The 13,734-nt window shown below is 43.3% G+C and overlaps 1 protein-coding gene across 1 annotated transcript in view; it reads left to right on the top strand.

Annotated features, from left to right (window-relative positions):
- The first annotated feature begins 2,416 nt into the window (after positions 1 to 2,416).
- MYRFL (myelin regulatory factor like) overlaps positions 2,417 to 13,734 on the top strand; it is a 64,077-nt gene continuing 52,759 nt past the window's right edge. Inside the window, exons 1-5 of the mRNA XM_073339326.1 lie at positions 2,417 to 2,475; positions 3,033 to 3,133; positions 3,817 to 3,907; positions 12,440 to 12,507; positions 12,599 to 12,857. Of these exons, the coding sequence (XP_073195427.1) occupies positions 2,417 to 2,475; positions 3,033 to 3,133; positions 3,817 to 3,907; positions 12,440 to 12,507; positions 12,599 to 12,857 (578 nt within the window). The remainder of the gene's footprint in view (positions 2,476 to 3,032; positions 3,134 to 3,816; positions 3,908 to 12,439; positions 12,508 to 12,598; positions 12,858 to 13,734) is intronic.

Here is a 13,734-nt window from a genome sequence, read left to right as displayed (position 1 = left end):
CGTGGACGGATCATTCTGGCCTACCCATTTGCGGAGATCTGGCGGCAGTCCCCACATGTAATGGTCTATGACCAGAGTCTCCAAAATCTCCTCCGGCCTGCACAACTCGGGCTGTAACCACTTCTGCGCGAGGTGTATGAGGTTGAATAGTTGGGACCTCAGGGGTTTGTTCTCCTGGTATTTCCACACATGGAACCTCTGGGCCCTTACTGCTGCCGTTACCCGTGATTGTGCTAGGATCTCTGCCTTCAGACGGGTATAGTCGCATCCGTGGCAGGTAAGTCAAAGTAGGCCTTCTGGGCCTCTCCACGCAAAAAAGGGGCGAGAATGCTGGCCCACTGCTCCTGGGGCCATGCCTCACGCTGAGCAATCCTTTCGAATGAGAGGAGATATGCCTCTACGTCATCTCCTGATGTCATCTTTGGCAGACAACCAGTGGCCCTCAGGGTTCACGTCCCATCGGACCCCCGGGCCTGGATGATGAGGATCTTCAGCTGGTCCACCACCTCTCTCAAGAGGGCACGATCTTGGGTCGCCTGGCTCGTTAATAATTGATTGATTTCCTGCTGTAGCCACATAGACTCTTGTTGTGCCATTGCCTGAACCCGGGTGGTCTCCTGGTGGGCTGCTGTGGCTTGTATCTGTCCTTGCCTCCGTGGGTCCCACTTTTCCTGGCGGATTTTGCTAGCCTCAGAGGCTCACTGTGACCGTGCATGTAACCCTTCTCTCTCTACAGACAAGCGTCACAGTCTACTGAGCCATTTTCATCATAAGCCAGCGAGGGAGGTGAGGAGAAGTTATCCTTCCTTGCATAGTCTCTGTTGTCTTCCAGGCTCAGTGATTAATCGGGGGCAAAGGTGAGGGGGGAGCCTGGGTCCACCCTCTACTCCGGGCTCCAGCCCAGGGACCCTAACAGTATCAGCTATGGTAGCTGACCTTTTAGGAACATGACATGTACAATTCCCTGGGCTACTTCCCCCACAGCAGCCCTCACTTCCTCAAGCTCCACTTCACCCTTACCTCAGGGCCTCCTTCCTTGTGCCTGATATGGTGTGTACTACTCAGCCTCTCCAACAGCGCAACTTCCTCCCACAGCTCCTGACATGCACACCCACCTGACTAACTGGGAGGCTTTTACTAGTTTCAGCCAGCCCCTGATTGGCTTCAGGTGTCCCAATCAACCTAGCCTTCTCCCTGCCTTCTGGAAAGTTCTTAATTGGCCCCAGGTGTCTTAATTGACCTGGAGCAGCTGCCATTTCACTTATCCTGGTACCAGGGATTTGTTTAGCCTGGAGCTAATATATCTGTCTCCCACTACTTTTCTATAGCCATCTGGCCTTGCCCTGTCACAATAGTTAATAGTAGGTAGTTAGTCTTTAGTGTTAAATTAGAGTACTTAGAGTCCTGACTGGAACTTCGTCCCCAAGTGGAGCATGTCCCGCTCCCCTGGCTTCAAGTCAGGTGCGTCATGCAACAGGCTGATGCAAGTCAGTGACCCACACGACAGCTGCCTGAAGTGTTTTGGGGGAATCCCATAGGAAGGACAAGTGTCGTATTTGTAAAAACTTTCGTCCTTGCACAACTTGGAACTGCCCTGTAACGTCTTCAACAAGGACAAGGTCCAGCTGAGACCATGCCCAGCTTTCCTGCCCAAGGTGGGGGCCTCAGTTTCATTCAAGCCAGGACATTTACTTACTGGTCTTCTTTCCAAAGCTGCATAAGTCAGAGGAGGAGTGTAGACTGCATGCCTTGGACATTAGGTCACTAGCCTTCTACATCGATGGAACCAAGCCATTCCGAAAGTCTATGCAATCACAGTGGCTGACAGGATGAAAGGTCACCCTGTATCCACCCAAAGAAATTTCTCCTTGGATCACTGCCTGCATTTGCTGCTGCTACAATCAATCAAAGGTTCCACCCCCAGCAATTGTCACCATCCACTCGACCAGAGTGCAGGCCTCTTCAGTGGCTTTTCTGGCCCAAGTGCCTATCCAGGACATCTGTAGGGTGGCCACCTGGTTGTCCGTCCATACATTTGTCCCACTGTACACTTACTCAGCAGGCCTGGGACGATGCTGGCTTCGGTAGGGCAGTACTGCAAGCCACAAAACTCTGCACTCTGAGCCCACCTCCGTAGATACTGCTTGTGAGTCATGTAGAATGAAATGGACATGAGCAAGCACTCGAAGAGAGAAAGAAAAGCCTACTTTTCATAACCTTTGTTCTTCGAGATGTGTTGCTCATGTCCATTCCATTACCTGCCCTCCTACCCCCTATCCAAGTTGCTGGCAAGAAGGAACTGAGAGGACATAGGGATAGTGGTTCCTAATATACCGACGTGTGAGCGTAGCACTCTCGGGGGCACCACAGCCGACCCTATAGATACCGCTAAGGGAAAAATCTGACGACTGTGCACATGGGCGCGTACACATCTAGAATGAAGCAACACATCTCGAAGAACAACAGTTGTGAAAGGTATGTAACACGTTTGTGTGTGTTTACCATACTTGAAATGTTAATGATTCCCCCTAGGTTTTGCTTTTTAAAATTTGACTGTGGTGAAAGAAGGAATGTTGATCACACCTCTTCAAACTATTCAGCCTCTTCCTTATTTCCTGCTGTGTGGAGGACAGTAAAGCTGGGATTCTGTAGCAAACAGAAGTTACTCCATTTTGATAATGAGTGAGTGATTCCTAAATGCACATTTCATAGATTGCTTTGTGCTCACATAACATAGGAGGAGTTGGAAGTAATGCTATAGCTAGGTGCTGGCAGGTACATAGAAGGGAATTGTGTAAAGGGACAGATGCAGATTTGGGTGTTTGCAATTAAATGGTGTCCAAAGTTACTAGCAGAAGTCATCTCAGGATGAGAAGAGAAAAAAGCAGAGCAGAATGGAACTTCAGAGCATAGCCATTTACTCATGCAGATGCCTAGCAGTGTTGTCCATGCAGCCTGCCTTATACCATATTTATTATGAACCCAGAAAGGCCATAAAGTATTTTAAAAAGTAAGATTGTTTATCTTTTTAGGGAGTTCCAGCTGACTTTTGAAAAAGTCCTTGTTAATGCTATAGACCTTATAATCATAAAATCCATTTATAGCCTTCAGTTACTAAGCAACGAAGGACAAAGTACTGAACTTTTTCACTCATTACTAAATTCTATATGTTAGTGCTCTGGTTTTGTAAGGAAAACATCAGGAAGATAATGCCTAACATCAGATTTCTGATATTTTGTTCTGTTTGTCTAAAGTTAAACCAATCCAAAGGAAAGTGGTTTTTATGTGTTTTGAAGTGTTTCAAAAACAGTTTGACAACCCAAGTCTAGTAAATGGAGTAAAATATCAGAACCCCTGATGTCCAGACTAGTTGCTTTGTACTGATCCCAGCAAGCAGATGACTATGAAATAGTCTTCAATACCTGCATTTTATGGTGCAAAATATGGACCTACATCAACCTACCTTACACTTATATTTGATTGAATGATGTATGCAAACAATGGTTCTCGAAGTGTGATGTGAAGAAAACGTCTCATGTCTAGAGCTGCTCCGTCATCTCCCACTACCTCTTCCATGCTGCCCACTGCTTCTTACATTTCCCATCCCTCCTTGCATGTGGAAATCTAGCCCCAGTGTGAAAGTGTGGCCCTTCTATCATGTGCAGGAGGGTTTTATCTGAAGGCAGGGGCAATGTGGTTGTCTTCTGTACACATGAGAAAGTGAGCTACAGCATTCTGCATGTGCTGGAGTCTGGAGTATTATGATCTGGGGAAACCATGGACTGAATGTCAATCTTTCTTTCTTTTTAATTGAAGGGCAAGATGTGCATGGAGCCCTGGAGAATGCTATGGTGGATACAAGTATGTTGGAAGAATTCCTTGGCAGTGACTTGGAATTTGGAGCCTTGTAAGTATTAGCAATGAGAACTGAACTTGTTAGCACATTTCTTGGGTTCTGTAATCGCAACATTGCTACTGTCTGAACACAACAATCACACCTCAAGTCCCATTCAAATCTGTGTTCTACAGAAAGTAACTTGATCAAACAGAAGTCCTGATCCTTTCTTGAAGCTCTATGTCTTGAAAAAAGAGAGGGAGATGGCAATTGAAACATGATTTTCTTTTAAGGTACAGTAGAGTTAAAGGCATGGATGATACTGAAGGATAGGCTCATTGATAACTTTCACATTAGTTATTGTGGTAAATTTAAACGTGTCAAACATATTACTTTTTTGTGGATAAGAACTGCTGCTTCCATCCTAATGTCCCTTTCATAACTAAGAAACAACTCACTGATCTCTTTAAAAAATAATTTATAAATTACGATACACTATTCAACAGAGCATAATTGAGGACAACTTACTATGGACCACAAATCCATCAGACCTTAAAACACCTTAAAAGATAATTCATCCTAACTGCCAGATGACTGTCATTAAATACAAAAGATTGTTATTCAAAGCCTGAAACCTACCAACACCTGGTCAAAGAATGTTTGGGTGGGGAGGGTAAAACCTCATGCCATTTCTCATTCTGGACGTACACATACACTGCACAGATTTACAATGGGCTAAGTAGGCTATTACTGACCCATTTTCATTCATGAATTATGAATAAACTTTCTCAGTTTGCAGGCAGAGGAAAAAATAAGAATATAAGGAATGCTTTACTTGGATACTTGCGGTCTTAGTTTTTAGTATCACTAAGCATATAGAAAGAACTAGATTACAGATGATTAAACCTCCTTTAAAATGAGACTTCACTTCTCATGACCATATGGTATTGCCAGTTAACAGGTTAAGTAGGAAAAGCCTATTACTCCATATCTACTACCACTGTTATGAATCTACAGTAGATATAATATTATATACTTGTAGATAACTGCTGTATAATCATGTAACTTTTTTTATATATACATAAATAAAAATGTGTGTGGGGGGGAGGCAAAATATCAAATGTATCATATTTTGGGGGCTTAACTGATTTTTAACTATAGTGAAGTGTAGTAACATTTTATTAATTATTAGGTTAACAGTTCAATAACTATTCTTGTCAAAATTCTGTAACTAAAATTACAATTCTCTGCATTGAAGTATGAAAAACAAAACCAAAAATAAAGTTTTACGGAGAAATCCGTATAAATCCACATAAAGAGCCTGGGCATATTTAAAATACAGATAAAAGAAAATTATACACAATTCCATTAAAGAGAAAAGTATATTAATACAACTTTTTCTCTGTTTTTTTTGAAAGAAGATATTCATATTATTAAGAAGGAGCAAGGATGCAACGCTGATACAAAAGACATCAGGCATGATGCAGTGAATATAAAAACTGGCCCAAATAAGTTTTTGCACTTACATTTTGAAATGATCTTTAGGAACAATGCATACTATGTTGCAGGCACAAACAGAGTAGAATCTCAGTGAGTTGCTATTATATGTTTTTTAAAAATTGTGAGTGCCATGGAATACATCATCTACACTTCTCTCCTTTTGCATAGTGAAGCTGACACAATATGTGGTTTTCCCCACCTTTTTCCATAGTAAAGGCAAAAAGTGAGGGGCAAATGAAAAGTAAAACATTGAATTTTTGTTTCCCAAGTGGATACTTAATGGATGTACCAAGTTTGTGATTCAAGTTTATTTCAAACATGTAATTTTTTTTTTAACACAAAACCATGGTATTTTTCCAACTTGAATCTACAGTAATTTCCTTCCCCTTTCAATGACTGTTTACTTTCCTTCTTCTAGTAGTGTATAAAATATGTTGTTGGACTTTCATTTGAAATATTTTAATCTAAAACAGAAATTAGGTGGGTACCTGAGACAATGTCTGAAACCAGGAAACGTACATACAGTATATAGAAGGGAAGTTGCAGGCTTTTATAGATTTACAGTTCAAATTTTACGAGGCAAATCAGTTTCCTAACTCTAGTTTGTTAAAAGTTAGAAAACAATGTTTAAAATATTAAACACAGTTTTTAAAAGCTCTAGAAATATCTCCTTACTCTGAAGAAAACTTTAAATGTTATTCATACACTCACTTCTTAAAGGGCATTCACCAAGTCACATCTGGTCCAAAATGTAGGTTTTATAAATGTGACATTTTATAAAACCAAGAGCAATAGAACCTTGAAATGCACCACAACATGTAAGTGAAATGGATTGCAAACAAAAGTGAAACTGACTTGTCTTTCACAGTGTGCAAACTAAGATATACAAAATTTAACAGTGTAAATAGTAGAATGTAAACTAGATCACTGAAACTCTATTTTAATCACAAAAGTGTTTGCAATAGAGGTAAGGGCATTTTTGTATTAATGTTTTTAACTTAACAGCATCCCTTTAAATAATTGCTTTCTATTTAACCTTGTTGCAGGGCACTGGGTGTTGTACAAGCAGATAGTGCTCCTCCCCCACCCCCCAAAAAATTCCTTTTGCAATTAGCTTTCTTTTATTAACCTGTCTATTTATAAATCCTACCCATCAATTTCTCAGGCAGCATTTCAAAGTAGAGATTGAGTCTGAAATTTACAAAGGAGCCTATAGGAGTTATGCACCCAACTCTGACTGAATTTCCATTTCCTTTTGCGTTTAAATAATTCCTACCTTTAACTGAGGGTCTCTTCCAGTTCTGGGAAAATTACAGTGTTATTGCATAGGCAATTCCCTGCCTTGGGCTCCTTTGAAAGTCCCAGCTGGAGTGTATGTGTGAGAGCTGCCTCTTGGCCAACATCAGGAATTGAATGGGGGCGGAGGAGGGGCTCTGCAGCTTGAAATGAAGATTTCAGAGTAACAGCCGTGTTAGTCTGTATTCGCAAAAAGAAAAGGAGGACTTGTGGCACCTTAGAGACTAACCAATTTATTAGAGCATAAGCTTTCGTGAGCTACAGCTCACTTCTTCAGATGCATATCGTGGAAACTGCAGCAGGCTTTATATATACACAGAGAATATGAAACAATACCTATTCCCACCCCACTGTCCTGCTGGTAATAGCTTATCTAAAGTGATTTCCAGCACAAATCCAGGTTTTCTCACCCTCCACCCCCCCACACAAATTCACTCTCCTGCTGGTGATAGCCCATCCAAAGTGATAACTCTTTACACAATGTGCATGACAATTAAGCTGGGCTATTTCCTGCATAAATCCAGGTTCTCACATCCCCCCCACCCCCATACACACACAAACTCACTCTCCTGCTGGTAATAGCTCATCCAAACTGACCACTCTTCAAGTTAAAATCCAAGTTAAACCAGAACATCTGGGGGGGGGGGTAGGAAAAAACAAGAGGAAACAGGCTACCTTGCATAATGACTTAGCCACTCCAAGTCTCTATTTAAGCCTAAATTAATAGTATCCAATTTGCAAATGAATTCCAATTCAGCAGTTTCTCGCTGGAGTCTGGATTTGAAGTTTTTTTTGTTTTAAGATAGCGACCTTCATGTCTGTGATCGCGTGACCAGAGAGATTGAAGTGTTCTCCGACTGGTTTATGAATGTTATAATTCTTGACATCTGATTTGTGTCCATTTATTCTTTTACGTAGAGACTGTCCAGTTTGACCAATGTACATGGCAGAGGGGCATTGCTGGCACATGATGGCATATATCACATCGGTGGATGTGCAGGTGAACGAGCCTCTGATAGTGTGGCTGATGTTATTAGGCCCTGTGATGGTGTCCCCTGAATAGATATGTGGGCACAGTTGGCAACGGGCTTTGTTGCAAGGATAAGTTCCTGGGTTAGTGGTTCTGTTGTGTGGTATGTGGTTGTTGGTGAGTATTTGCTTCAGGTTGCGGGGCTGTCTGTAGGCAAGGACTGGCCTGTCTCCCAAGATTTGTGAGAGTGTTGGGTCATCCTTTAGGATAGGTTGTAGATCCTTAATAATGCGTTGGAGGGGTTTTAGTTGGGGGCTGAAGGTGACGGCTAGTGGTGTTCTGTTATTTTCTTTGTTAGGCCTGTCCTGTAGTAGGTAACTTCTGGGAACTCTTCTGGCTCTATCAATCTGTTTCTTTACTTCTGCAGGTGGGTATTGTAGTTGTAAGAAAGCTTGACAGAGATCTTGTAGGTGTTTGTCTCTGTCTGAGGGGTTGGAGCAAATGCGGTTGTATCGCAGAGCTTGGCTGTAGACGATGGATCGTGTGGTGTGGTCAGGGTGAAAGCTGGAGGCATGCAGGTAGGAATAGCGGTCAGTAGGTTTCCGGTATAGGGTGGTGTTTATGTGACCATTGTTTATTAGCACTGTAGTGTCCAGGAAGTGGATCTCTTGTGTGGACTGGACCAGGCTGAGGTTGGTGGTGGGATGGAAATTGTTGAAATCATGGTGGAATTCCTCAAGGGCTTCTTTTCCATGGGTCCAGATGATGAAGATGTCATCAATATAGCGCAAGTAGAGTAGGGGCTTTAGGGGACGAGAGCTGAGGAAGCGTTGTTCTAAATCAGCCATAAAAATGTTGGCATACTGTGGGGCCATGCGGGTACCCATAGCAGTGCCGCTGATCTGAAGGTATACATTGTCCCCAAATGTGAAGTAGTTATGGGTAAGGACAAAGTCACAAAGTTCAGCCACCAGGTTAGCCGTGACATTATCGGGGATAGTGTTCTTGACGGCTTGTAGTCCATCTTTGTGTGGAATGTTGGTGTAGAGGGCTTCTACATCCATAGTGGCCAGGATGGTGTTATCAGGAAGATCACCGATGGATTGTAGTTTCCTCAGGAAGTCAGTGGTGTCTCGAAGGTAGCTGGGAGTGCTGGTAGCGTAGGGCCTGAGGAGGGAGTCTACATAGCCAGACAATCCTGCTGTCAGGGTGCCAATGCCTGAGATGATGGGGCGCCCAGGATTTCCAGGTTTATGGATCTTGGGTAGTAGATAGAATATCCCAGGTCGGGGTTCCAGGGGTGTGTCTGTGCGGATTTGATCTTGTGCTTTTTCAGGAAGTTTCTTGAGCAAATGCTGTAGTTGCTTTTGGTAACTCTCAGTGGGATCAGAGGGTAATGGCTTGTAGAAACTCGTGTTGGAGAGCTGCCGAGCAGCCTCTTGTTCATATTCCGACCTATTCATGACGACAACAGCACCTCCTTTGTCAGCCTTTTTGATTATGATGTCAGAGTTGTTTCTGAGGCTGTGGATGGCATTGCGTTCCGCATCCACAATGCCGCAATGCCATCCACAGCCTCAGAAACAACTCTGACATCATAATCAAAAAGGCTGACAAAGGAGGTGCTGTTGTCGTCATGAATAGGTCGGAATATGAACAAGAGGCTGCTCGGCAGCTCTCCAACACGAGTTTCTACAAGCCATTACCCTCTGATCCCACTGAGAGTTACCAAAAGCAACTACAGCATTTGCTCAAGAAACTTCCTGAAAAAGCACAAGATCAAATCCGCACAGACACACCCCTGGAACCCCGACCTGGGATATTCTATCTACTACCCAAGATCCATAAACCTGGAAATCCTGGGCGCCCCATCATCTCAGGCATTGGCACCCTGACAGCAGGATTGTCTGGCTATGTAGACTCCCTCCTCAGGCCCTACGCTACCAGCACTCCCAGCTACCTTCGAGACACCACTGACTTCCTGAGGAAACTACAATCCATCGGTGATCTTCCTGATAACACCATCCTGGCCACTATGGATGTAGAAGCCCTCTACACCAACATTCCACACAAAGATGGACTACAAGCCGTCAAGAACACTATCCCCGATAATGTCACGGCTAACCTGGTGGCTGAACTTTGTGACTTTGTCCTTACCCATAACTACTTCACATTTGGGGACAATGTATACCTTCAGATCAGCGGCACTGCTATGGGTACCCGCATGGCCCCACAGTATGCCAACATTTTTATGGCTGATTTAGAACAACGCTTCCTCAGCTCTCGTCCCCTAAAGCCCCTACTCTACTTGCGCTATATTGATGACATCTTCATCATCTGGACCCATGGAAAAGAAGCCCTTGAGGAATTCCACCATGATTTCAACAATTTCCATCCCACCACCAACCTCAGCCTGGTCCAGTCCACACAAGAGATCCACTTCCTGGACACTACAGTGCTAATAAACAATGGTCACATAAACACCACCCTATACCGGAAACCTACTGACCGCTATTCCTACCTGCATGCCTCCAGCTTTCACCCTGACCACACCACACGATCCATCGTCTACAGCCAAGCTCTGCGATACAACCGCATTTGCTCCAACCCCTCAGACAGAGACAAACACCTACAAGATCTCTGTCAAGCTTTCTTACAACTACAATACCCACCTGCAGAAGTAAAGAAACAGATTGATAGAGCCAGAAGAGTTCCCAGAAGTTACCTACTACAGGACAGGCCTAACAAAGAAAATAACAGAACGCCACTATCCGTCACCTTCAGCCCCCAACTAAAACCCCTCCAACGCATTATTAAGGATCTACAACCTATCCTAAAGGATGACCCAACACTCTCACAAATCTTGGGAGACAGGCCAGTCCTTGCCTACAGACAGCCCCGCAACCTGAAGCAAATACTCACCAACAACCACATACCACACAACAGAACCACTAACCCAGGAACTTATCCTTGCAACAAAGCCCGTTGCCAACTGTGCCCACATATCTATTCAGGGGACACCATCACAGGGCCTAATAACATCAGCCACACTATCAGAGGCTCGTTCACCTGCACATCCACCAATGTGATATATGCCATCATGTGCCAGCAATGCCCCTCTGCCATGTACATTGGTCAAACTGGACAGTCTCTACGTAAAAGAATAAATGGACACAAATCAGATGTCAAGAATTATAACATTCATAAACCAGTCGGAGAACACTTCAATCTCTCTGGTCACGCGATCACAGACATGAAGGTCGCTATCTTAAAACAAAAAAACTTCAAATCCAGACTCCAGCGAGAAACTGCTGAATTGGAATTCATTTGCAAATTGGATACTATTAATTTAGGCTTAAATAGAGACTTGGAGTGGCTAAGTCATTATGCAAGGTAGCCTGTTTCCTCTTGTTTTTTCCTACCCCCCCCCCCAGATGTTCTGGTTTAACTTGGATTTTAACTTGAAGAGTGGTCAGTTTGGATGAGCTATTACCAGCAGGAGAGTGAGTTTGTGTGTGTATGGGGGTGGGGGGGATGTGAGAACCTGGATTTATGCAGGAAATAGCCCAGCTTAATTGTCATGCACATTGTGTAAAGAGTTATCACTTTGGATGGGCTATCACCAGCAGGAGAGTGAATTTGTGTGGGGGGGTGGAGGGTGAGAAAACCTGGATTTGTGCTGGAAATCACTTTAGATAAGCTATTACCAGCAGGACAGTGGGGTGGGAATAGGTATTGTTTCATATTCTCTGTGTATATATAAAGCCTGCTGCAGTTTCCACGATATGCATCTGAAGAAGTGAGCTGTAGCTCACGAAAGCTTATGCTCTAATAAATTGGTTAGTCTCTAAGGTGCCACAAGTCCTCCTTTTCTTTTTGAAATGGAGAGTCAACCTCTTAAGCTGAGAGCTGTAACAGACCCCATGTTGACTGGGCACATTGGGGACATACACTGGCCAGTGGGTTACACATGCAGCTCTTATCTTTACAGACCATTTTAATGTAGTGTGATGTCAGAGACTGGCTTGCATGGTTATGAGCCTAACAAAAACATCATTTGTAAGGTATTTTAATTTGTTCAGATTTCTAAAATGCAACCATAGGCACCAAGACTGTTCTGGGCAGCTATCCCATCGGTCGAACAAAGTGGGAGTGGGGTTTTATACATGGTATGAATAGCTGGTCTTAAATGATAAGGTTACGCTGGCTTTTATGCTTTTGCCTCAGCAGGGCTGTGTGCATTTAAAAAAAAATCTACCAATCCTCTGTATTCCTGAGCATTTTGGGAGTTAGCTATGAACAATACAAATATTGACCCCCTGTTAAGGTCTTCCAAACTGAGCTGAAAAATTACACGGGGATGAAAATGAGTCCAAATAGACTGCCTGGGGGCGCTGAGCAAAGCATGCATCTTGCCTGGAAACCCTGCCCTGAACTCACTCTTTCCCAGTGAGTTTGCAGGGGCCTGGCTCTAGTTTCTATTTGAATCAGACAAATGCAAATTCAACCTCCTTCCATTGTGTCCCGTGCCCTCTCCTCTCTACTATTCCTACTTTGCATCTCTTAATTTCCACAGCGCTGAAGTTCTGGAGGCCAAAGCATAAGCCAGAACAAATTGTCTAAAGCTGATAGCTTCTGCTGATGAAGATACTGGGCGTCTCCCATCCACAGCCTAGAGAGAAAGGGAATTTTAAATTTTTATAGGCAGGACAAGCCTTTAAGGCTACCAGGTCCATATGTTATGAATTACTCATGTGGTTTGAGGTAGTTAAAGATTGGCTTATGATTATTATGCATTTCTTTTCTTAGTGAAATAAAAGTATCCTTTTCATCTCTAGGCAAAGCCTGTTACCAGAATCACCTCCAGATTCAGGATCAGAACCATATTCTCCAGCACAATTGAAGGGTGGGTTGTGCGAGTTCTAATCTTACTGTACTTATTAGCATTCTTTCTATTCTCTTTATGATTAAAATGTTTCATTTGTTACTCCTTGCAGCTTTACATTATGATGCTTCAGGGCCAACTGGACTGCGGCCGTCACTTTCCTTCCCTTCTGCTGGGGCACCCGATACATTTCTTTGTAGATACCCTGACAGTTTCTCTGACGTGAGCACCAATGGACATTCTTGCGGTGTTCCTCAAGACTGCTGTCTCAAGACAGATAATGCCACGTCTCCATGGAATACTTCTATATCCTCCAGCTGTCTGGGTTTAAATTATTCCTACCTTCAGCCAAGGGCCGATCATAGTGCTGGGTAAGGTATAATTCTATTATGTAGGAAGGAAGGCAGATACAGAAGAGGGAAGGTGGCAGCTGTTCTTAAGAGCTATATGGTTTCAGTCTGGAAAGAACTACGTGTAGAAAAATACTGGTGGGTGCAAGTTTCTCCACATGGTGGCTCTGTTTAGACATTTTATGGGATCCTTATCAGCTATTGTTCTTTAAGCACCATGTTTTAAAGATTAAAAGTCAGATTAAAACCAAAAGCAATTCAATTCAATAAAAAGTTACAAGGTTAGAGAGAGATTGTAAGCTAATGAGTAGCTGGGATGGCAGAAATATCTCTGGTATTTTACAACACCCATTTGAGGGATTTTATTTTCATGAGTTAACATTCTGACGTGAGGCATGAGAAAAACCAGCTCCTCTTACTCGTGTGATAAAACCGAATACTCGTTATATACTTGATATAGTCTTCAGCCACCAAAATGTGTTGGGTGCTTAATAATAAAACAAATAAAGATTAAGGCAAAAGCTTTCCCTCAGTGACTAATCAAAATACCTTGGCAGGCAAAGGGAAAGGGTAACCATCCCCCAGGTTGTGGACTGGAACCTATTTTGGCTTATAGCCCTTGCCCCTACACCTGTCTGGGTGGCAAATAAAAGGTCTCAAGGATCCGTATAGCGGCAGATCCTCCAGCCCTGTCTCTTCTCCCATGTGGAACTAGACTCCATGCTGCACAAGAGGTGCATCATATCCCCCTTCTCCTCATATAGCAGAAACACTGTAAATGGTCTTTTTCCTTCTCCACAGAGGAGGGAACAGAGTTTGCCCCTGTCTGACTAAACCCATTCAGGAATAAGGCTGGGATTTTAGTACAACTGGCCCAAAACAAATGCAATCTCTGTGG

This window comes from Lepidochelys kempii, chromosome 1 (genome assembly GCF_965140265.1).
Source record: "Lepidochelys kempii isolate rLepKem1 chromosome 1, rLepKem1.hap2, whole genome shotgun sequence".
Classification (NCBI taxonomy): Eukaryota; Metazoa; Chordata; order Testudines; family Cheloniidae; genus Lepidochelys; species Lepidochelys kempii.
The sequence above is the reverse complement of the archived record's forward strand: the minus strand, read 5'-3'. Positions and strand labels throughout refer to the sequence as shown.